Source organism: Quercus lobata, chromosome 2, assembly GCF_001633185.2.
Source record: "Quercus lobata isolate SW786 chromosome 2, ValleyOak3.0 Primary Assembly, whole genome shotgun sequence".
Taxonomy (NCBI): Eukaryota; Viridiplantae; Streptophyta; class Magnoliopsida; order Fagales; family Fagaceae; genus Quercus; species Quercus lobata.
Genome location: NC_044905.1, coordinates 99383813 through 99408933, shown reverse-complemented (window position 1 = coordinate 99408933; position 25121 = coordinate 99383813). Strand labels below are relative to the sequence as shown.

At 32.9% G+C, this 25121-nt stretch overlaps 1 protein-coding gene across 2 annotated transcripts; it reads right to left on the bottom strand.

Moving 5' to 3' along the window:
• Positions 1-3227: 3227 nt before the first annotated feature.
• LOC115977496 lies at positions 3228-12404 on the bottom strand. Of its 2 annotated transcripts, XM_031099374.1 has the most exons (12): positions 12223-12404; positions 11856-12172; positions 10573-10697; positions 9149-9593; positions 8892-9007; positions 7423-8203; positions 6657-7121; positions 6092-6280; positions 5777-6004; positions 4629-4953; positions 4128-4311; positions 3228-3904 (listed from the first exon to the last, which is right to left on the bottom strand). In XM_031099374.1, the coding sequence occupies exons 2-12, from the start codon at positions 12129-12131 to the stop codon at positions 3421-3423; spliced, it is 3618 nt and encodes a 1205-aa protein (XP_030955234.1). In that variant the 5' UTR covers positions 12132-12172; positions 12223-12404; the 3' UTR covers positions 3228-3420. The 2 variants fall into 2 exon arrangements, with proteins under 2 accessions (XP_030955234.1, XP_030955233.1); XM_031099373.1 differs by lacking the exon at positions 12223-12404 and having other exon boundaries at positions 11856-12210.
• Positions 12405-25121: the final 12717 nt, after the last annotated feature.

Below are 25121 nucleotides of genomic sequence, written 5' to 3'. Positions count from 1 at the left end.
GGATTTCGAATATTGGGGGTGGGGGGCAAAGCTTAAAGCCAAAAAATTATAAAAATAAAAACTAACATCTATTTCATATTCAACAAAATACTGCATACAAAATAAATATTTCTTAAACATTTCATATTATAAAAAACAAAGTATAACATGCAAAATAAGTGTTTCTTAAACAATATTAATGTTAAATTGTTAATCATGTGTTAGATTTACCAACTAAAGAAATGGACTTCTCAAAAAAATAAATAAAAAAAATCTAAAAGAATGGAACACAATTACACAACCACGCCCACAACATGACACCAATGTTTCTGCTCTCTATAATGTTTGCTAAAGCCATGATTTAAATAGTCATTTAATGCTATCTAATTATTGACTATTCTCTTAAAAAAAAAGAATTTATTGACTATTGGCCACACAAAGACTTAAATTACAACCACACAAAGAATTAAATTAAATCACAAGAGACAAACACAAGTTCATATATATAATATATTGGCCACACGGCCCACACCACACAAAGTGACAAAGAGTCAAAGACAAAGTTTAATGACTCAATACCAAAGACTTTGCTCTCAAGCTCAAATACAGTACTCACATAAAGTAATAAAGTTATGTCTCTATTACTAGCCAGCTTAGACAAAGTTTTGCAGTACTCATAAGCTCAAATAAAGTTTTATAGATAAAGTAATAAAAGTATAAAACCAAAAAAAAAAAAAAAAAAGTCACAAACAGTCAAACACAACCCAAACTACGGTCACAAATCACACCAGTCCCTAAAAAACGCAAAGGGTAGAGGCAAAGCAATAGAGCAGAGAAAAAAAAAACACAAATATGAACTTGAGAGAGGAGAGAAATTTTTCAGATTCACCATACCTTAGCTGATTCAACTCGTGCGTGAGTGTGAACACCAGCAGATGTAGATCGAGGATCTGAGGAACAGCAACAGCAGCAAGCCACCAATTGTAAATCGAATTTGATATGAGAAACAACACAGCAGCAACAGTAGATGGCAGTGATGGAGGTGTTGAGGTTTTTTTTTTAGAATTGGAGGCATTGAGGTTGAGTGGAGGAAGAATGAGGTAGAAATTTTGGGCTTGTAATTTAGGTTTGCTAGAATTTATTGTTTTGTGTGTGATTTTTGTTTAGTCCATATTTATTTTTTTATTTTGTAGTTGGGGCATGAATTTTATTTATTGATTTTTTTTTGTAGGTCACTATCTAAATATTTTAGAGGAGAGCCAAAAATATATATATATTTAAGGGAAAATCTTAATTTTTTGTATACTGGTTTTTTTTTTTTTTTTAATTTTTTTGTTGGGGGGGAGGGGGCATGGCCCCCCTCTACCTTACTGTAGGTTCGTCCCTACTTGAAAGTAAAGTACCATACAAAAAGAAAAAAAAATAAAGATAAATCCCTCCACAGTCTACACTCTAAATGTTTACTATCTTAAATATTTATAATCCACTTAATAATACAAAATTTAGCTGCACAGAGCTTTAACCTTTTTTGAGGATAAACGATAGACGTAGAGGTTTAACCTTTGATGTACACAACTATGGAGGTGGGCCAGACCTTGTATGTTTTGAGCTACATGTGGGTGAGAGAGTTTAGACTTAGGTCATAAACCATAATGGCTGGGTTTGGGCTTTTTGTCTATTTTGAGAAAGTAGTCATTTGTTTTTAAATAATTACATTTATTTGGTCTAATTGTTAACCTTAGCCCATATCAATAACTAATAGTAAAAATAAGTTACTATAAGTTATTGGGAAATAGTTTTTTTAAAAACTTAATGAAAAGGGCTTAAAAAACTAAATGGAAGCTTAGAGCGCCACATGGCAAGACCTCATGCATTCTCACATGAACTCTTTGCTTTTATATATAATATATATATTGATTTTTAATTCACCATGGTTTAAGAATTGTCTAAATTGTTCCTCAAAAAAGAAAAGAAAAGAAAAATGGAATCGAACCCCATGAAAGCAAATGAGGTATTGGGTAAGCAAATGTTAATACTAATATTGATGATGAGATGCTGTACACTATAACCTTTGTATCTATGGTATGTGTTTGGATTGGGCTAAAAGCTACGATTGCGTTTTAGCTTTCGCGTTTTGCCTTTTTTTTTTTTTTTTTTTTTTTTGTTGGGTCAGCCGCAACATTTGACTAAGTCTTCCGTGAACAGTGCACTCTTGTACTGTTCACGGGTTCCACAAATTACACTTTTCAGCAATTTTTTCATTAAAAATGGATCCCAGAGTACTATTTACACATTTAAAAATTATTTCGCTATAATGTTTTTAGTTTTAGTTTTTAGTTTCAGCAAAAATAAACTCAATCCAAACGGACCCATGATTGTAGTTATTTTTCCCCAAAAAAAAAAATTTAAAAATAAAAAGAAACCCGGTTTATTACTAAAATTAAAATATCATCCCAAAGAAAGAAAAAAAAAAAAATATATATATATATATATATATGCAACAAAGTGAGAAAAATAAAAGGATGCAATGCAAGATCAATAGCTTCATTTTGCTGCTTAAAATTACCCTAACAAATATCTATTAAGACCTTTATTTAAAAAAGAAAAAGAAAAAAGAAAAGAGTTTTGACCGTTCGACACTTAATAGTCCGTTTGGACTGAGGAGGGAAGAAAGGGGAGTAAAGTAGAGTAGAACTCTACTCTACTCTCCTCCACTCCCCCTCCTTCTCCCCTCAATCCTAACAAGCCCTTAAGTTCAACCGATCAAACTTCATATATTCTAAGGCATTTTTTTCTAAGACTTTGAAGTTGCTTTTTTGAGATCTAAAAGACAGGATCTAATATGAAGATGGACAGTTCTTAAGACCTTATTTTCAAAATCTGACAGTATATAAAGTTCCATGATATTAGATACACCTTTATTTATTATATTTGATATGAAACATGAAACAATTTTTCAAATGGAGAAGAACCTAATTCATCTCAACTTTTCAAGTATGCTTAAGCAAGTACTCTGCTTTCTTCCGCACGAAGCCCCTGTAGCATAAGATTTTTGCGTTAAAAATTTTTCCATGGTACCCAGGTGCCTTTTAACACACTGAATTCAATTAAAAGAAAAGCATAGTGCAATTCGACATGCTGTCATTTATTTAGAACAAATATACATAACTAAAAACTTACATAACTAACAACTTCCACATAGCTGGCCTCAATTTTTGCAAACCAAGTGAAACAGAAACAAAGACAACTAAAAACAAAAGAAAAAACCCTTCAATTAGTCTAAACACTATTTACATCTTGTTCTTTTACATCAAAGAATTCTCCATAATTATTTATACGCTTCCAATCCATGTACATACATCTAGATACTACACACACTAGTATGTACAAGTGTGTATTATTTTATTCTGTACTACTACACCTTCTCTTCGTCCAAATCCATCACATAGTGGCAGTCAGATTTATATACCATGGCTCATGAACACTAACTGACACGGTGGCAGCCACCACTAAAACTTCAGCAGCTTCCACCACCCTCTTTGTCAACACAGCAGCTCCAACTTGCCGCAATGCCGTTTCTGCTAATTTTATTCCACGAAGTCCGCTCCCACCCAGCACGACTCCTCTAGCAGCCAAATAAACAGCGCGAGACACCTTTTCAAACACGGGATCCCCAGCTTGCAAGCTCTTTGCTAGCATCCTGGCCATTACTACCCTCCGGGACTGAAGCTTCTCGGTGTCTACCACTTCATCACCATGTTCTGGGAAGACACTGATTATTTCAATAATTTGTTCAATACCTGCATCTTCAACACGGTCCAATAGATCCAAAAGTTGCTCAGTACACTTTGATACTATGCTTTCCATGTCTGCAGGGCTGGCTATCACTTTTTCACTCAGGAGGGTCTGTCGACAGATTAAAATGCTGCATTTTACATAACTTTACATAAGTAAGCAACTCATTCGAAAAATTGAACAAACAATATTAATGACGAAAGACTGTTGTAATATATAGAGGATTAAACCATTTGAGTTGTGATTCAAAAAATTGAAGAAATTTCAAAATTCGATGCTGAATGTGTTTTTACCCTCTCTATATATAAATAATCAATACATACATTCCCATATGATATTGCAAGCCTTTTTACCTTGTTGAAATTACAATAATCTTCTGGATTTGAGCCTGAACAGACCTCAACCTTAAGAGGTTATGCATAAAAGTCTCCGGCAGAGCTTCTTGTGTTAGACCTACTACTCCATTTACCAACTTCAACAAGCCAAGCCTCACCAGCAAGTCAACTTTCCCTCCCTTGCACTCTGGTTGTTGATTTCCTGAATCAAGGACAGAACCAAGTTTATAAAGACTCAATGTGACATCAGTTACAACTTATTTCTCTTCTCAAATTCAATATGAAATGTCAATTTTTTCCATCAAGATTCAACATTTCCATTTTTTGCATGCTCAAAACCAAGTGTATCAAGACAAACGTCAATGCCAAATCTGTAACAACATATTTCTCTTCTCAGTTTCATTATGAAATGTCAATTTTTTTCATCACGATTTAAAATTTTCCATTTTTTGGATGCTCAAAATCCTTTGTTATAGTTTCCCATTAGAAAATAACTAAATATTGAATCCAAAATCATACCAGTGCTCTTCTCAGCAAGGCTTCCATTTGTTTTAACTGGAAAATTTCCACCAGTTCTAAGGGCGGTGGAAGGAAGAAACCCATGTGTTGAATTTTCATTGCTCATCAAAGCAGCAAGAGAATTTGTGTGTTCTTCCCATTCCTGATCTTTGCAATCCAAAAGGGAAGAAAGCCACCGCACTGTCAATGGCAGAGAGGTAAATGCTTCAGTTGGAGATCCATAGCGGTTGGCAAAAGCATTTTTAAGGTAATCCAAGCCTGCAGGACCCTTTAACAAAGGCTCCATGATTCTTAAACGTGCTTTGCTTATATCTTGCTTAAGCACCTGTTGAAAAGGAACACATTATATGAAATGCAGTTACATTAGCAGACATGCAATACACCAAAAAAGACAATTCTTTTTGACAAGTATCTCTGCAGAAGAACAAAAATATATAAATGAAAACTAAACAAGGGCAGATCATGCAGTTCAAATTCTTTGCAGTTCTCATTTTAAAACATCAAAGACCTGCCACTGGTAAGGTGCAAAAACTATCCTAAGGAAGTGGTTTGGATGATATAGGTAAACTTTCCAAGGCATGACCATTAACCATAACAACTGGTGTAGTAGGTAATCACCAATCCTAGGTCAACCACTCATTTTATAAAAGCTTGGCTATAGAAGACTCTAGCAGCATCAGTAAGAGTTTATCATGCTGAAAAAAAAAGGGAAACTGGAACTGAGACAACTTCAACACATGAACCATAAAAATAACCATCGATTGTCAAGTGAAAATAAAGGACCAATATTGTAACAAGTAAAAAATAAAAGCAGTGTCAACTATGACTGGTAACAGACACAATCTGTTTTGGGGCTACAGGGCTGAAGCATCTTGTAGCAACCAAAAAAAAATTATGATGAAGAAAGTGAGGCCATATATGATGCATATTTCCCTTCCCAAGTAGGGATCGCATATGCGCTAAGCATGGAAATAAGGAAATCCAATCCCAAACTCCCAACATTTTACTTGAATATGTCTATAAATATGCTTTATTAAGCAAGTAGGCAACCAACATGATAAAATGCAATTTTTATTTTCCCTTTTAAGGATAATTCCAGATCAAACCACAAATCAAAAACAAATGAAAGAGAATGCATGAAAACACACCTGAATCTGCTCTAGGACAAAGCGCAGACCCTTGATCATTGCAATGACACATGAATATTTTGACTCATTTGTGGCATGACATATCTCAAATAATTCATTCAATAACTTCTGATGATTGGCCTTCATTTCATCATCACCAGCTGGTGCGGAAAGCTTCTGCAAAGTTACCAATGCAAACTCTAGAATCCTTCCAAGGTAATCAATGTCCAGGTTACCTGACTTCAGCACCTTCAGGAGGGAAGAAAAGAAGGGTTAATGTTTATTAATGATGGTTTTAACAGTAATATCAATTACTGGCTGCAGCAATGGAATTACCTGAGAGAGCACCTCTATATCAAAAGCGTCAGTAACTTCTTGTTTCCAGCTCTGTGGAGCCATCTCGCACAGTTCCTCCCTCACCTCCCTCATGAGTTGAATGACCCGATCATAGTCAGGATCATCCTGTTTCATGGATTCTATGATGCCATCCCAGAAAGCATTCTCCATTGTAGCTCTTATCTTTGCCTGCAAAATTATGAGGCAAGAAAATGAATTACCCAAAATAATAATAATAACAATCAGCAATGTGTGAACTTCATGTTTCTGCATATTGACAACAGGCAGATATACCATGCATTTTTTTTCCAGGTGAGTAAAAAATTACCATATAAGTGACTATAAATATATAAAAGGGTCTTGGGGTTATAATATGTTTCAGTCACAAAATATGAGTATCAAGTTGTTAGGGCATGGCAGAAAATAAGTTTAGTGAACTTTAAAACACCTACACTCAATACTCTAGCAAAGCAGCAGCAGCAGAAGAAGAACCAACATACAGAGTCCTCCATCATTCTCTTGATAAATATGAAGGAAAAAAAAAACATTATACTCTATTACTAACCTTAATACTCTCTTGATCTTCATTAGTGACACTTGGGCTATCTGAAGAAGCAAAGCGCTGCTTGTGAAGGAATTCATTTACAATTAGTTCATTCTCCGTGATCACCCTTTTACCTGAAGAACCCAGTTGACCATCTAAACTGCTACTATGTGTAGAGACATCAAATCCTTTCACTGGGGAAATATCATCTTCCTTAAATAGGGAGCGAACTACACGGCTTGGCTTCTCAACACCCTCAATTGGATTACTCCTGTTATCTGAGCTAGGAAAAGAAGGACCAGCTGAGGAACTAGGTGGGCTTGGAGTTATGAAGCGTGTGATTGGTGATCCCACTGGGCTTCCATTTTCCTTTGCTTGGAAGTACTTTGATCGAGTTTCAGATAGAGCAAATTCCATACGCTCGATCCCCGCATCTCCACTCAGGTGTTTCACCTTTTCCCTCAAGAGTTTTTGATCTTCTGTAACCTGCATTTCCAAACATCCAAACATAACCATTAGTAAAATCTATGAACAAAACTAAAACCTATCAAAAGAACAGTTCAATATCAATGCCTACAACAAAATTTTACAAAATTAGCCTGCATCAGGAAAACATCTTCTCTGAGTCATTTAAAAGCCTGTTTTTAGTGACAAAAAACAAAGTTGACTAATGGTAACTTCCAGCAGTTGCATGCTGCAATGCTTTACAAAAGCCTAAAACAATAATTGCATGTTTGATGATTTCTCCAGAAAAGATTATTAATAAAAGGGGGGCTAAGGGCAAGACCTGTTTCTGAATAGCCTTCATATCATGGGTAAGAGCACCACTCTCTCCTTCTGGAGTCAGCTTGCAAGTTTGAATCATAGAGAGCTCAAGCTGACAGGCTGCCCTCACCAAATCATCCTCCAACAACTGAGCATCCTTAACCTTCCACACCACAAAGCAATTTAAGTAGGAGCACCAAGCTTTATCAAATGCTGCAAGCTGAGACCTGAAGGTCCAACGTTTTTGCAATCCAAAGTCAGACTCTTCATCAGAACTTTGCATGGGCCCCTCCAGTATAATCTTAATCAACAACTCAAACTCTCGAATAAATTCCTCTGCAGACTTGGCCAGAGCAGTTTCACGCTCTCCTTGACCACTGAAAACTGCATCTGGATGACCCAATATCATGTAAGCACAAAGAACCAGTCTCACTGGATACCTAGATATTTTTTCTGGGCTTCTGGCTGCCTCCCTGACAGAGCCTCCTTTCTTTACATCTCTGCTCCTCATAGAAGTCCTGGGAGTAACCCTTTTCTTTGGGGAAGCAACTCGTTTAAGAAGGTGGTCAATGTTATCCAAAATGGCATGATTAGCAGAAGAAACGGCCCTGGAGACCTTCAAGCGGCTCTCAAACCGGTCAACCAAAGCTTTCACTGTTTGTAGGGTAGCAGATGATTCAATCAGAACAGCAAGCTGATCAAAAGGCACTGACTTCACAGACTGCTCATTGATTTTCAAAGCATCATATGCTTTTGCCAAGGCTAAGGTAGTTCTCCTCAGCTTAAGAAATCGCCTCCAACACCTAATAGAGCAACATATTAGGATAAGAAACATTCAGTTTCATCCAAGAGAGAAAAATTGCAGGACAACTAATTTTAAAAAAATATGTTGTTTTTTTCCAAAAAAAGGAAAAGTGTTGGATATGTTTAACTTCATTTACTAAGTTCTGAAATTGATAAAATTATTTGAGCACTGAATTCAAGCAATGCCATTAGGCAGTTGAATATGCATTAACTTCAAATTAGACTTTTGGTCAAAAAAACTTCAAATCAGACATACTAAATTGCAATAATATCATAATTCATAAAAAGCATCACGTAATGCAAATTTCAAAAATTATTTCCTCTTTAAAATAAAATAAAAATTTTAAAAAGTGGCATTATTGTTGTCCTAAAAAATCAATAAGTTCTTGAAAATAGAAATATTTTCTTCATATCGATATCTGCAATGCTATAAAGACATGTAACAAACTTGTCATTCATCTCAAAAGCATAGACCAGATATTGCAGGCATTAGATAACTCCATCAAGTTCACATAACAAATAAAAAATATCAGCAACTACGCCCATACAGAGCTAAATGCTATAAGTTTCTAACCCAGCTCAAGAATGCACAATAAAAATTAACAACAAATGCTTTAGAATTCTGTAGCAGTTTTTTCCTTTTTGCATATGGAAAAAATTCTGTATTAGTAAAGTTGGGTAATATACCATGCTAATTTTCTGGAGAGATGATCAGCCTGCCTGTGCATCCTATTCCACTTGGTGTGAACAGGATTATTTAGTCTTCCTCTCTGCCTCAAATATTCTGCTCTTTGTCTCTTTGCCTAAGTATCATAATAATTTATGAGAAACAATACTAATCAAAACAAATTATGAGAAATAATAAGATAATCAAGCCCCATGAAGGCCACATCAAGAAAAAGTAGATAAATATAATATAATATAACTTCAGGCAACATGCATACCCTCTGAAGTCGATCTTCCAACTGTTCCCTCATTCTCCTTCTCTCAACTTCACGTTGGTGAGAGACAGATTTAGCCACCCGTCGCACTTGCAACATCCGAGCACGTGCCCTCTTTTTCTCTGCTTCCAGCAAATCCAGTCGCTTTGTCTCGGCAGCTGCACGCTTCTGTTGAATTGCAGCACGTACACGCTCCTTATACTTGCTATCCCGGGCCATCCTTCGCAATAATGATTGAGATGACCTCTCCTTTAGTGTGGCTCTTCTTTGCCTGTAAGCCTTGAGGATAAGCATTCTATTTACTTCTGCCTGCTGAACCCGTGATTCCACTTTTGTGCCAAGCTTCTCACGTTCCTTCTCAAAACGCATTTGTACCCCAGTTTTAGCTGCTTGCCGCAACTCATCCAACTTAGCTAGCCGCGTTTGGGCCTTTGCCAAAATGCTCAACCTGTTGGTTCGATAACAAGTAAGCTTAAAAGAACAAACATCCTAGAATTTCAACAAGCAAAACATACTTTGGTTCTCATCAGTGTAAGGAAAATGTTTCTTTATTTACCTAAGAAAACATAAGAATCACAGGAATCACTTGGAGGACATATTTGTAAGTCTTTGCTGGAACTTAATCCACCTTTATATCCAATTCCAATAATCAACAATCAATGATCTCTTTTGAATTCCAAGTATTTCTTTTAATCTAAGTTCCGTAATTGACAAATGTGAGCAAGCAGCGAATGCATGCCAAGGCAAGACATAGTAAGTCACAGCCAGGTAGTTATTTCCGACACCGATAATACAATGAGGATGAAAATTTTGGTTAATGTGGTTCAGAGTTATACATCCCAATTTAGTGATGATAAATATATATAGAAACGTATTTCCATTGAGATGGAGTATTTATGTGTTCTCATCTCCCACCCATAATAAATGCACCATATATTCCCCATACACAAAATCAGATTTTGAGTTTGAAACTCTTCTTAATATCTTGGTTTTTCTCTTTTTTAATAAATATTTTGTTCTCATATCTCATGTAAGAAGAAAGGACAATGATGTCACATCTGGAACAGAAATTTATATCATAGTAGAGTGGCAAAGTTATAAAGGACAAACTTAGAGATGAGGCTATTGGAGACAACTCAAAAGTTCCATATAAGCCATTTGGATGAACAAGTAGACAATCAAATGGAAATACAGAAAAGCATTCATGCACAAAAATTCTACAAAACAATGCCTAAAGGTTGATGCGCAATACAGAAGAATGTATAATTGAGATAAAAAAACGTATGCATGTTTGGTAATGCATTTTCTAACCACACCTTTTCAAAGCACAGCTTTTTTAAACTTCAATTTTTTCCTAGGTGAAGCTTTCTGAAACAACCCCATTTTCAAAAGGCTGAAAAATAAGTTATGCAATACAAAAATATTACCTCTTCTGCTCTGCAGCTTGGAGCTTCGCTTCAAGGCGCTGACCAAGATCTTCCTCATTAGACGAGGACCGTGATGGGCTTCTAGGCTTCGCTCGAGCCTTGCTTGACAATTTCTCATAGTATTGCTGCACCCAAAACAACATGACAGAATAAAGCTCATGTAAGATTCACTATTCAGAGGGACTAGGAACAATAAAATTAAAAAATTAAAAAAAAACCAATGTAGGATTCAGAAAATGAAAACACAGAAATGCCTGCAAAGTGAATTTTTTTCATGGAAATAAAGATAGTGATTACAAAAAACTATTTTAAATTTAAATTCAATTCAAGAAGTAATCATGTTTTTTTTTTTTTAAGGAAAGAATGTTAAAAAGCAAAATAATTTGAAAATGGAACAAAGAGAGGCCCACCAGACATGTGAAAAGGAAAGACCAGAAAGTGCAAAACAGAAAAAATTCAAACAGAAGAAGCACCCACCTTTACCTAACCCCCCCCCCCACCCCAAAAAAAAAAAAAAAAAAAAAAAAAAAAAAAACCTTCAATACAAAGGTTTTAACTTTTAACCTCCCAAAAAAATTTTATTTATAAATAAATAACATAACTCATGATTCTTTGAAATTCAAGAAGCTTATATCCAAATCCTATTGGTTACCAAGAAAAAAAAATCAGAATTTTGATCTGGCTCCTGATAAAATTACAGACTGTACCAACTTTTATGAAACGATCACACCGTTTGGTGATCTCTGAAGATTTTTTGTAAATGAAACTCAGATTGATAAGTCTTCAAAATGTTTAATTAACTAATCCGCACGTTTAAAACAAGAATCTTTAACTACCTGAAGAATTAATTGGCTCAGTTAAGTTCCAAGTAATTTCACAAACCAAGAAATTCTAGTTATTTCTTTCCTTTGAATTTGATTTTCTCGGTAAATAATCGAAAAGTTAAGAAATTAAACCATAACCAAAATCTCAGAATAATCATCAATTTAACAACAACAAAAAACGCTCAAAATTCAATTTTCTGAGAAAACAAACAAACCGACTTTTTTTTTAATTAATCGTAATTAACATGACATTATGATAATTGTATTTAATTAACGAAAAAAAAGAAAAGAAAAAAGAACAGTAGAGTCGAGTCTTCAATTTCAACTTTTTGTTAGTGATAATAGTAATTAATTAAACGAATTCAAAAAAAAAACAACAGCTGAGAAGAGTAAAGTTGAGAGAGAGTCTTCATATTCAAGAACCACACACCAAAAAGAGAGAGAGAGAGAGAGAGAGACCTGGCGGCGAAGATCGGCGTGGCGGAGCTTGGCTTCGATATCTTCGACAGTAAAGTTCTGAGGGGACTTGGACTCGGAGAGTCTCCGGCGAAGCCTGCGAGGCAATTTGGGCGAAGAAGAGGAGGACGAAAACGACGTCGCACCACTGTCATCCAACGGAAAGTCCATTACCATCGCTCCTCCAACAACCACCACTTTCCCTTCTCCTCTTCCCTCAGGAGGCGGCGGCGGCGACGACGACGACGGAGACCACGATTCCACTCCCCCAGCCATCATCGATACGCAAAAGCGATCACAACGACGTCGTTTCAGTCTCTCTCTCGCGATCACAACGACGTCGTTTCAGTCTCTCTCTCTCTCTCTCTCTATATATATATATATATAGAGAAAGAGAATCAGATCGATAACGATAATTGTGGAAAGATCACGAAAGACTGAGCAACACAACTCTTCTTTTATAAAAGGCTGCGTTTGGTGTTTTCAAAATATGAGATAGAAATAGAAATAGAAATAGAAAAGAAAAGAAAGAGAGTTTGGTTTTGTGTTTGGTTTTGGGTTTGGTTTTTGTAATAAAGAAAGAGATTTGTTTTCTTTGGGTGTTGTGTGAAATACTTTACTTATCCATGCCACGTTGACAGAGGCCCCAACGGTACTCTATCTGCTCCTACTTTTCTTTTCTTTTTTTCTTTTTTTTTTTAATTATGCATTTAAAATTTGGAGTTGTTTAAATTTTACACTTTAAAATTTTAGAATTTAAATTTCACTATTTGAGTTTTTTTTTTTATTTAGATTTTACTCCTAAATTTTATGGATTTAACTTTCAACAGTTTGGGGTGGTTAAATTTTACACTCTGAAATTTCAAAATTTGATGTATAAAATCTAAACACTCCTAAATTTTAAAGGGTAAAAATTCAAATTCTGAAAAATTAAGGTGTATAATCTAAGATTAATCTACTATCACAATAATTTTCACAATTTTTACCACAACTTGCTTACGTGATGAGTTATGAATTGTGGAAATAAAACAGTAAGTCTATAATTCTACCACTCATGAGTCATCACATGGTAAAATTGTGAAATTAATAGTGACTAGACTTACTCAAAATCTAAAAACCCCTAACTTAGAAGTAAAATTCAAATTCTAAAAAATTAAAATATAAAATTTAAATATCTCAAACTTTCGGCATAATTTGTAATTTTTTATTATTTTTTTTCTGTTTCTGTTTCGGTTTTTTTAATAATATATATATATATATATATATATTTGTCCTTAATTCCTTCAGCTTTGGGTTGCGTTGCTTGGTTGAATTGCTTTGCTTAGTTCAGTTGTTGTTTGTGGACTGCTAATACCCCGGGCCTACCTTTTTTTGACTTCAATGCCCCCCTGGCCCCCTGCCTCAGCGCCTTGTGTTTTGTTATTTATTTATTTTTTTTCACCATTTTGTCAAAATAATGATGGTAATAATTCCATAAATTAATAATAGGCTTTCTTTTTGCTAAATATTTGGTTTTTGAAAATTATTTTATTACAAAACTTTTATACCTACTTAACTAATTATGTGGCATTTTTTGAAACTTAATTTCGTTAAAATCAAATTCTTTACCTTAATAGAATGTTCAACTCAAGTTTGAAAAAAACGAGTTTCAGATTTACCATTTACTACTTTGACAAAATTGAGTTATAGTTTAAACTATATCTTGAGAGAGTCAAATTTCAAAAAATGCTATATAACTAAATAAGTTACAATAAAAACTTTTTAACAAAATAATTTTCAAAAATTGAATATTAAAAAAAAAAACTATAATAATAAATGTAAATTACAAGTTATTTTTAGTTGAATCTGACATGATTCAGTTAAATTGAATCATTTCCATCTGTTTACCACTAAATTAGTATTTAAACTTATTTATTTTTATAAAACATATATTATTTTTGTTGCGTTAGTCAATAAAATAATGTAATTGAATTCAATTTAGAAACCGAGCAGGCAATGTCAATCTAAAATAATATTCTTTTACTTAATGTTCGTTAAGTCGGTGCAAGGAAAAAATTAGGTAGTGGTTGCATTAGTTGTTGTAACACGGTTACACGTGTCACATGTTGTAAAAGATATTCAGAGGAGAATGGAAGACATTCTTTTTTGTCTTGAAGAGGATAAAATATTTTAATTTTAAACTTTTAATAAAATATATAATATAACAATAATCAAAGTGAAAGCTATTATCCATTAGCTTCCACATCATATCATATGTAATTTAATATTGTAAAAAAAAGGTCTTTGACTCTTCGCACATGGTGTTTTTTTATATATATCATATTATATTACCTTCTCCTTTTCTCAAGAAGAAAAGAAAAAAAGAAAAAGAAAAAAAAGAGGTAAGTAGCAAATTATACTCCCAAAGTTTAGGGGTATTTGGATTTTACACCTTAACGTTTCAAAATTTGAATTTAACCACCTGAAATTTGGGAGTATTTGAATTTTACACCCTTACGTTTCAGAATTAAGATCTTACCCCCTAAATTTTAGGGGGTGTTTGGATTTTATTCCTTAAAGTTTGAGAGTGTTTAGATTTTACACCTTAAAATTTTAAATTTGAAAGTATAAAATCCAAATACATCCAAACTTTAGGAAGTAAAATCCAAATTTTGAAACGTTAGAATGTAAAATTCAAACATTTAACACTTTAGGGGGTAAAATCCAAATTCTGAAATTTTAGGATATAAAATTTGAACACCTCCAAACTTTAGGGATGTATCCAAACACCCTTATACTTTAGAGATGTAATTCGTAATTTATCTAAAAAATTATTACCTTCTCTTTATATCAATTGGCATTTGTTTTGACCCCCCAAATCTCTTTGAGATCAAATCATAATTGCACATGAACCAAATCTGAATGGATTAGAAGATTATATATATAAAATCTTTACCATAATTAATTTAACGAATGCCCCAAAGACATTTATTAATAATGAATTTTAGAAAAAAATTTATGGAAAAAGAAAAAAAATTTAATATTTTGTCAGTTTTTTCTATTTCCTATAAAAATGGTGTTAATACTTTTCTAAAATTGTTTATTAACAACTGTCTTAATATGACCCTTAATTTAAAATTTTTAAGTCCATTCAACACATATTTATAGCTAGTGTACCTCCATTTTGAACCCTTTTTTTTCTTTTCAATTTTGAACACACCTTTTTTCTTCCTTTAATAATACTAATAATAATATTTTTCAACTTGACATAAATGTATCTTATTTAAAATCATCACATCTATTTTGAGATGAAAAGGGTAGCGTTACATTTTGTTTATTTTGACACCAATACTTTTTAGAAAATAAGTCATTTTTCAAAGCATATTTTCTATAAAATTATCTCATTTTGCTATGTTTGGTAGAAACCTTAAATGAGTTGGAAAATGATCTTCTAACTTCCCTTATTTACTTTCTCAAAAAAAAAAAAAAAAAAATTGCCCTTATTTAGATTGTCATGAAATACATATAGTTGTTTTCCAAAAAATTTTAGTGAAAAACAACCTCTAAAAATAAGTCATACTTTTTATATTGATTAAAAATAGTTTTTTTTTTTTACTCATTTTTTATGATACTACCAAATACTATAAAGTGCAGAAAATTGTCTTCACACATGATTTTCCATCTAAACAAATAGATAATATAAAAAATTCTTACATTTATAAGTGCTTCTAGTCAAAAGAATTATCTTACACAAGCCATAATTCTACATATATATATATCACGTTGGACTGAAATAGTTTGAATAAGATTGTCTTAACTCTTAATAGATAAATAAATAAAATAATTCTTAAAAAAAGTATAAAATAATACTAATTATCTAATTACTATTTTTATTTTCTCTTCTTCCTCTCCTTTCTTTTTATTTTGGGTATCCATTGCAATCCACTGAATTACGCCAAGTACCAACGACTTTACTATTATTTTTTATTCTTCTTTTAACTTTATTCCCCCATAGTTTTCAACTTTTTTTTTCTCTCTCAAAAAATATATATAGTTTTAAACTTTTTCAAGAAACCTCTCTGCTTATTTTATTCGATTTTTGTTAGGTAAATACTCAACCATTAAGAAACCTTTCGATAAGTTGTTAATTGAAATTGGAATAAATAGTACATCGCAACTCGCAAGTAATACTAATTCCCTGTTAAGTAATTGATACTGCATCTCACCACTATTAAATATTTTTAGTATTAGAATATCACCTACTTCCATTTTGTCTTAGCTCAATATTGCAATGATACGGAAAGATTAACATGATCTTTTAATCTTTTATTCTATTCTCTTGTACCATTCATATATTTAATATTATTTATCACTAAATCAAATCACCATGAGAGAGAGAGAGAGAGAGCAAAACATTTATTCAATATTAAGTGGATAACATCTTGCAATTGAAAGGCAATATATTTATTTCTCTATTCTAACTTCAAAGTATGAAATCAAATGAATTCATCATTTTATATGATGCAGCAAATGAAATCCCTTGAAGTTTTGGGTCACAATTCTTCTTGGTTAGCCTTAGTAGGTAATGTTTGGCGAGAACATTAACTAAGACTGAATAATCAGCATTTTACCTCATAATTTTTTTTAAGATTTGACCAATAATATTGAAAGAAAATCATAGATGCATGCATACTTTATGGTGTTCATCAAAGAAAATGGCTTTCTCCCATGTGTGACCAATGCGTAACACTCAAGCTACAATAATCATTATTGCCAACATAAATATGACAATATCAACACCCTTTTGGAAAAGCATAGATCTTCTCGTAATAAATACATAAACTGCAATAAAAAACAAAATTGTTAATAGCAATTAATAATCACTAACTCTTTATGATTTCATTGATTTGATCACATGCATTATCTTGATTTTTTTGTACTTTTTTTTTTTTCCTTTGCTAATTTAACCTTGTACACATTTGAAAGAAAGTAAATAAGGTCATAAAGTTATATCAAACACTAACTTGTATCCAAAACTAGACACATGTTTACATCCTAACGTATCCAGGACTCCAGTGCAACTCATGCATTCGACACAAGCTCTTCCCAGTTACATCTTCGTTATATTTGTGTATATAAAATCAAATCAAATAATGGTTTGGTTCTCTCCGCTCCCTAGCCACTACAGTCCATCCTCATCCTCTTCCTCTAATTGGGAACCAATTAAATAGACGTGCATGCCACATTACCTTTACCTTTTCCTTAATAATTAAACATTCTTTATAAACCAAGTAGGTGTGATTCCTTGAATCACAAAAATTTGTGGTATTTGTTATTTCTGGTTTGCATTTTCTATCAATGATCAAATGTGAAATGGGTGAGACGTGATTTTAATTTTATTCATTTTTATGCTATAACAATCACCAACTTCCAAGGCAAAAATTACTGTTGATTCATGAAAAAGTCATGGTGAATTGATGCAATAATGTTCCTTCCATCGATTATCGCAAGGATAAGTCATGACTCATGATGTTATCAAAGCTTTTTTATAATCAAGACAAATTAGGCTTAAAGGTCCATGATTAGAGAGAATCTTAAGTTGAGGCAGTTTGATCTGACTTTTTTTTTTATCGTCTTTTACACAATTCCTTTACAACTTGCCTTGGATCCAGGAATATGTGTATGATTCATTGTACAAGTTTATCGTTTAGTTAAAGAAAAGAGGAGGAAAAAAAAAAAACTCACATCAAGTTACCAATAATGGTATAAAGTTTTTCTCAAAATAATAATAATGGTATAAAGTGTGTTTGATTGAGTAATGCAATGGATTATGGATGATTTAGGAAATTCCTCTTGGGTTTATTTATCTCTAATAAGTATTTATTCGATCTCCTTTTTCAAATTAATTATTTAAAAAATAAAAAGAAAGAAGTGATCATTAATAACTAGGTTCCACCACTAAACCTACGTGGCTTCTCCTATGATACTATTATTATTATTATTTTTATTTTTTCTTTTGAGGAAACTAAGATGTCATTATCTTCACTTGTGAACCATAAAATTGTTTGGCTAAACTTCAGACTGTTGTTATAATTCACTCAATTTAAATGGTTTTTTGAACTTTTTGTTTAATCAAATGACTAAATAAATTAATCCTAAGAGACGCAATGACTTTTAGGTTAATTGACACTTTTAATGACATGTTTTTAATGGTTTATTTTTGCGCATGTTATCTATGAGATCTTTTCAATGATTTTATTGGATAGATAACTATTCAAAGTATATAGAATAATAGAACTACATGCATTCAAGAATTAGTCAAGTGTTCAAGGTTTTTTTTCTCCAAAAAAAAGTGTTCAAGGTTTTTATTTTTTGTAGCAATCAAGCGTTCAAGTTTTAAACCTTTTCTTTTTGTGCTATCAATAATTTTTTATTTAAATGATTTTAGTTAGTTATCTTTTTTTATTTATTATTTTTGCTAAGTTGGAAGAATGAGAAAATGATGGATGTTTAAGTGTAATCCCAAATTAAGATCCGTTTGGATACAACTTATTTTGCTAAAAACTGAAAATAATAAAAAAATAATAAAAAAGTTATTGTTCATTGGCTGGGTACTGTTCATTTGCCTAATTACATTGTTCATGTCCCATGAACAGTGCAACAGCCGTTGGCTTAAAAAAAAAAAAGAACAACAAACAAACAAACTGAAAATGCAAAATGTTGAACACATTTCAACTATCCAAACCGCACCTTAATTTCAAATGGGATACTCTAAATGATCTATTAAAAAAAAAAAAAAAAGTAAGATAACAAGTGAAAATATGTCTTCAAAAAATTGACTTGATATAATTATATAATTTACCAATAAACATAACCCAACTGTTTACTATCACCCTTTTTTTTTTAAGGAAAATATGTCTTCGATTGTGTTTGGATAGCTTATTTTTTGTCAATTTATTTTTATATTTAGCTTATTTCTATTACTATCTATAGGTTCCATTATACTTTTTAGTACTATTTATAAGTCCAACCATATTATTTTAATTAACTTTTATTTTTATCTATAATACTTCTATAAATTTTTTTTTTCAATTTTAATAAAATAATCGAATCCAAACATACTCTTCATTAAAAATAAAAAATAAAAGTACAATCCTGTTGGGCCACAGTTGTTGTTGGTAAGAGTCACTTCAGGTTATTAATGGAAAGAAAAATACTTGTATATATCACACTTTTTCAACGCTTTAAAGCATGTAAATTGTGGAATTCAAGGGTCTTTTGCCTTTCATACAGCTTTGTGAATTTATGCTGCCATACTTGACTTGTCCCTTGAAAATGCAAAAGCAGAGAGGACTTCAATCTCACCCAATGCGCAATGCCTGGCCCCAACCAAAGAATCAAGAAAAGAAAAAGTGAAAAAAGAAAAAAGAAATAGTTGGACTTTTTAGAGGGTGTTTGGTCATTGATTTCAAAACATATTGTTCAGTGTTTAAACACTGAATAATATTGTTCAAAAACAAAAAAAATATGTTTGGTAAACCATTTTGGAACAGGGCTGTTTGAAAAATATTGCTCAAAACATATGTTTAAAACAATAGTTTTTGAAATCACCTTCAGGTTGATTTTGAACAACAAAAACTATTGCTGAGTGGCAGTTTTGTAATTAAGTTGAACAATATTAAAGCCCACCAGTCAGCTTTTTGAAATAATGCCCTCACGCCCACAGACACAACCGGCAGCATTTAAAAAATATTTTATATTTATTTTGTACTTTACTGATTTAAAAAATATTTATTTTGTACTTTGTTCAACTTTTTTTTATCATTTAACACACACATACCAAACACATATTTTATGTTTTTGAACACTAAAACATGTTATTTAAACCATGATACCAAACACATTTTTTTGTTTTATAAATACTAAAAACATGTATTTCAATAACACTTTTTAAACTACAATTTTCACATCTTTTTAAACAATAATTTTTAAACTCTATAACCAAACGGGCCCTTAATATTTGGTTAAACCAATGAAAGTAGAAAGTCCAAATAACCCAGTTTAGAATGGAAATTATCTTATAAATCCGCTTACATCATATACTTCTCGATTAGGGAATAATAGTAAGAATCATAAGTTGTTATTATTATTATTATTATTGGAAATGTTAATAAATGACTTAAGGGAATTGGTTTAGAAATTATTTTTATAAAAATTTTAGGAGAAAATAATAAAGTAAATAATTTTTCTGACAACTTTTTATATTTTTCATGAAAGTAGTGTTAAAAAAATTTCTAATATAATTTATTAACAATTACTCTAAGGATACTCGTTAACATAACCCTATTATTATTATTAATAAGAATCAGAAAACAAACCAAATGAATCATACATTTTTTGTTAGCTTGTCTGTGCACTAATTTGCCTCCCAATAGTATTGTTTAATCTTCATGTTGGGTATCTGTCTCATAAGTTGCATGCAATCCAGTATGAGAATAAAATGGACAGAGTTATTGCAAGAACTATCTAACACCCAACCCATCACAGCTTTAGCATCAAGCTCAATTTCAACACTTATGATTGTACCAATGACTCTACAGAACTTTTTGGCGATTTTCAATATAGACATCGAATTCAAATCCCCTCTCATTAATTGTCAAATTATAAAAAATAAAATGTCTATCATAGAATTTAGAATTGTTAATAAGTTTAATAAGAAATATCAAAGTGTTAGAGCACTAGCATTGAGGGTATAAATACCCTCTAATTGCCATTTTACAACCCAAGACAGTAAAAACTCACTTCATCTGGATTTGTATACCTAAAAAAATTTGCAACCTATGAATAGGTTGTAAAGAAAAAAATAATATTTAATCTTGTGCTTATATGTGAATAGAAAAAGATAGTGGGAGGAAAGAGAGAGATAAAAATACTTTTTATTATTTTATTGGATTGTATGTAAAAATAAAAATTAGGATATAGAGTGAGTTGTAAAATAAATTGGTAAAATAAATAAAATAATGTTTAAAGATGCAAAAATAAGTTTTTTTTTGGATTTTCAAATGCTAAAATTCTCTTGTTCGTAAATTTACACAATAATTCATTACTATTTTCTTTTTTATTATTTTTTAGATAAATTACTATTTTTTTTCCTCAATAACTTTCGGAGGCCACCGAATCACCGATAAAAAGATGTGACGCTTCGCCGTGACGTGACACGTCCTTTCAACGAGCGGTGCCACGTCATCCAAAAGTCGTCTCCTCTAATTTCGGACATGACATTCCACACGCTGCGAGTACGAAAAACATAAACTAGTCGCTCTATCTAATACTCACCTGTCCACCTATCTAATTCAGCAACCGAATTAGATAGGTGAGTTATTGTGGATGGTGAAGCAGTGAAATTTTACTCTTAAACCCCACGAAAAGCACGCGGGTTTGCCACGTGTCCGACACTTTAAAAACTTCTGTGGCTGGTGGGGTCAAGTGGGGGCTCACTCACTCTCTGAAAAGTGAGCGGCTTTGGTTCAACCAAGGCTCAAGCACTTGGACAAGAGGTAGGCAGTGCTTACACGTTTGAGCCTACACGGCCATATACAGAGGAAAAGTGCTATGGTGACTCATCTTTGCTTAGTGCTGAGTGTTAGTGGCCTAAACTATAAAATTACTGGCTATCATGGTTTTAAAAATTGGAAGTGGTTCTTACGTTCCCAAGATGTTCATATGATTTTAGACTTGGAATTTTTTGTTAGTATCTCGGAGTCATCTTCAAAGAGTTCTATATTATAATAACTTAGTATGTCTAGGATGGAAGTTGATGCATATGCTTGAGGGAATAGTTAAATATTCGAAAATTTCTAAATTTTCTCATTTATAAAAAAAAATCGGACTAAATTAACCTAAATTGATCATTAGTCTTAAATTTATTAGTGGAAAAGGTTTGACTCCAAAAGGGTTTGAAGTCTTGGGCTCCAACCACTAATAAGAAGATGGCATGTGTCCTGTTATGTGCAATTCCCATGACTCGCTTGTTTGGTTAGATTAAGTGAATCACATGGCAATTACAAATGTCATATTCTTATTGGTGGTTAGAATCCAAAACTTCAAACATTTTTGAAGCTAAACTTTGTTTTTTATCAATCAACTTTCATTTTCTTTCCTTAGATCAATAGTTTTGTTAATCCATTGAAAAATATATTGGTGAAATTTGATCTTCTATTTTGAAGTTTTTAATTCACTCAAAATTCAAAACGATAGTTGAACAACCCAAAATCTACATTCTTGTTTGCTATGAGGAGCATCATCTCATTTGCTAGAAGCTCAAAGTCATTGATCTCATTCATCAATCATCATAATCAGATAACTTCAATTCATGGATTCATTTTACTTGAAATAGATCTCAAATTGCCTTCCCTAGTTATCTCGTGGTTTGATTTTGGTCATGGAGAGAGAGGGGAGCAAGGAATTTCCTTATTTGTTTTTGAAAAATAAGCATCAATCATTAAAATTAATGATAAGTACATAATATGCCTAAAGTATTCCAAAGAATTTCCTTTACTTGCATCATTAGATTGGAATATTTAAGGTACTATATGCTCAAAATTTGAAGTATAAGAAACTACTTAGTGTTTGCTTAAGAGGATGTGTTGTGTATAGCATGACTTGTCCCAATCTCCTTTAAAAGTTATAATGACTTTTGAGTTGAGTTTGTGATATGTCTTTGTGTTAGAATCTTTTTCCCTCTCTTTTGTGTGTGTGTGTGTGTTTGTTTCTCAAACTTATAACGTCCGTTCCATAATGATTGCTTTTTATAATTAGGCCAAAACACCATTAATCAATATATATTGAGCATCTTTATATATTATTTTAGGGTTTTTTTTTTTTTTTTTGAGGGGAAAACCATAGAACTTCTTTTATTCAAATAAGCCTAATGAATTGGCTTGAAGTACATTTTGAAATTGTGGTGGAACTTCATCCATCCATACTAAAAAATTTGATATGCCTATGGCATATCTAGCCAGACTATGAACTAAAGTATTACATTCCCTCTTTGTATGAGAGTAAAATAATTCATCGAAACGTTGTGACAAGTTTTTTGCATCCTCAATCAACAAACCCAGTGGGACCAGCAGCCTTTTCTCCTCCATTAATCTTTTATGGCCTGTTTGGAAGTTTAAAAAAAGAGGGGGAGTAGATTAGAGGGAGGGAGAGTAATTCAATTACCTTATTTGGAAGTTTTTTTAAGGAATGAGGGGGAGGAGTTTGGAGGGGTTTCAACCACCTCTAACCCTTTATTTTTTATTCCCCCAAATTGGAGAGATTTGGAGGGAGAGTAGAGTAAATAAATTATTTACTAGATAAATTTTCCAATTTACCCTTTCTAAATTAATAATAGACCAATGTTGCAAGTCCATTTTCAAATAGGAGTAAATTTGTCTATTTTAATCATTTCCTCTCCTCTCCTCTCCATCCTAATTTTTAAAACATCCAAACAAGGAGAAGGGCTAATTACTCCCTTCTCCTTTACTAATTTTAAAAACATTCAAACAAGATGGAGGGGAACCATTCCCCTCTATTCTCCTCCCCACTACTCTCCTCCCCTCTACTCCCTCTCTAAACTTCCAAACAAGCCATTAATGACATTCAAAGAATCACCTTCCAAGACAACTCATTTTACTCCTACCTCCAGTGCAAAAGAAAGAGCCCAACCCGCAGCTATCGCCTCAATCTCATTACTGCATAGCTATTGGTGTACCGGTTTTGAGCATGATGCTATTACACGGCCTCTGTGATCTCTAATCACGACTCCTCTGCTTGATTTTCTATCATGTGGAAAAACTGCACCATCAAAATTAATTTTGTAAAGTTCTGATGGTGGTGGTTTCCAATGATTTTCATGTTAGTGTGGCTTGAATTATGCCACAAGCCCATAAGGGCCAACCAAGCCCAATCCGGCCAAAAAGGTGACCTAATACAAGTTGAAAAAGAATCCCACTTGATCGACTTACATAAAGTAACATATATATATTGCTTTATGAGATAGGCGGCTACATTGCAGAGAAAAGAAAAAATGTGTAATTCCAATTAACCTAGTTAGCAGTCACATGAGAGAAAATAGAGAATAGAGAGGCAGTCAGTTTCTATTCTTATTTTTCTGTGAGAGAGTGCTAGGGTGTAATTGGGATTTGGGTTTCTTGAGAGTGTTCTTGTGCACTATTGTATTTTTCCCTGATAATAGTGAAATCCCTGCAACTCCGTGGACGTAGGCAAATTGCCGAACCACGTAAATATTGTCTTGTGCGTGTGATTATTTTTCTTTGATGTGTGTTTTCTCTATTTGTTTTGTTTCTCACAGGTTAGGAATTTTTGGTTAAATTCCCTACAACTGGTATCAGAGCCTAGGGTTAGGTTTGAGTGGGAGCAATGGCAGAGGAAGCAGGAAAGGCGTCTGGAATAGAAAAGTTTGATGGCACAGACTTCGCGTATTGGAGGATGCAGATTGAAGATTATCTCTATGGGAGGAAATTGCATCTGCCTCTTTTGGGGACAAAACCTGAGGCTATGAAGGCTGAGGAATGGGCTCTTCTTGACAGACAGGTATTGGGAGTTATTAGGTTAACTCTGTCTAGGTCTGTTGCACACAATGTTGTAAAGGAGAAGACCACAGCAGATCTGATGAAGGCTTTGTCTGGTATGTATGAAAAGCCGTCAGCAAACAATAAAGTGCACTTGATGAAGAAACTGTTCAATCTGAAGATGGCAGAGAATGCATCAGTAGCACAACATCTGAATGAATTTAACACTATCACAAATCAATTGTCGTCTGTAGAAATTGATTTTGATGATGAGATTCGTGCTTTGATCGTCTTGGCTTCTTTGCCAAACAGTTGGGAGGCAATGAGGATGGCAGTAAGCAATTCTACAGGAAAAGAAAAGCTCAAGTACAATGATATACGAGATTTAATTCTGGCTGAGGAGATTCGCTGAAGAGATGCAGGCGAAACCTCAGGATCTGGTTCTGCCATAAACCTTGAGACAAGAGGCAGAGGTAATAACAGAAATTCAAATCGGGGCAGATCAAAATCCAGAAATTCTAATCGGAACAGAAGTAAATCTAGATCAGGCCAACAAGTACAATGCTGGAATTGTGGGAAAACAGGTCACTTTAGGAATCAATGCAAAAGTCCTAAGAAGAAGAATGAAGATGATTCTGCTAATGCTGTAACAGAAGAGGTACAAGATGCATTACTTCTTGCAGTAGACAGTCCACTTGATGATTGAGTTTTGGAT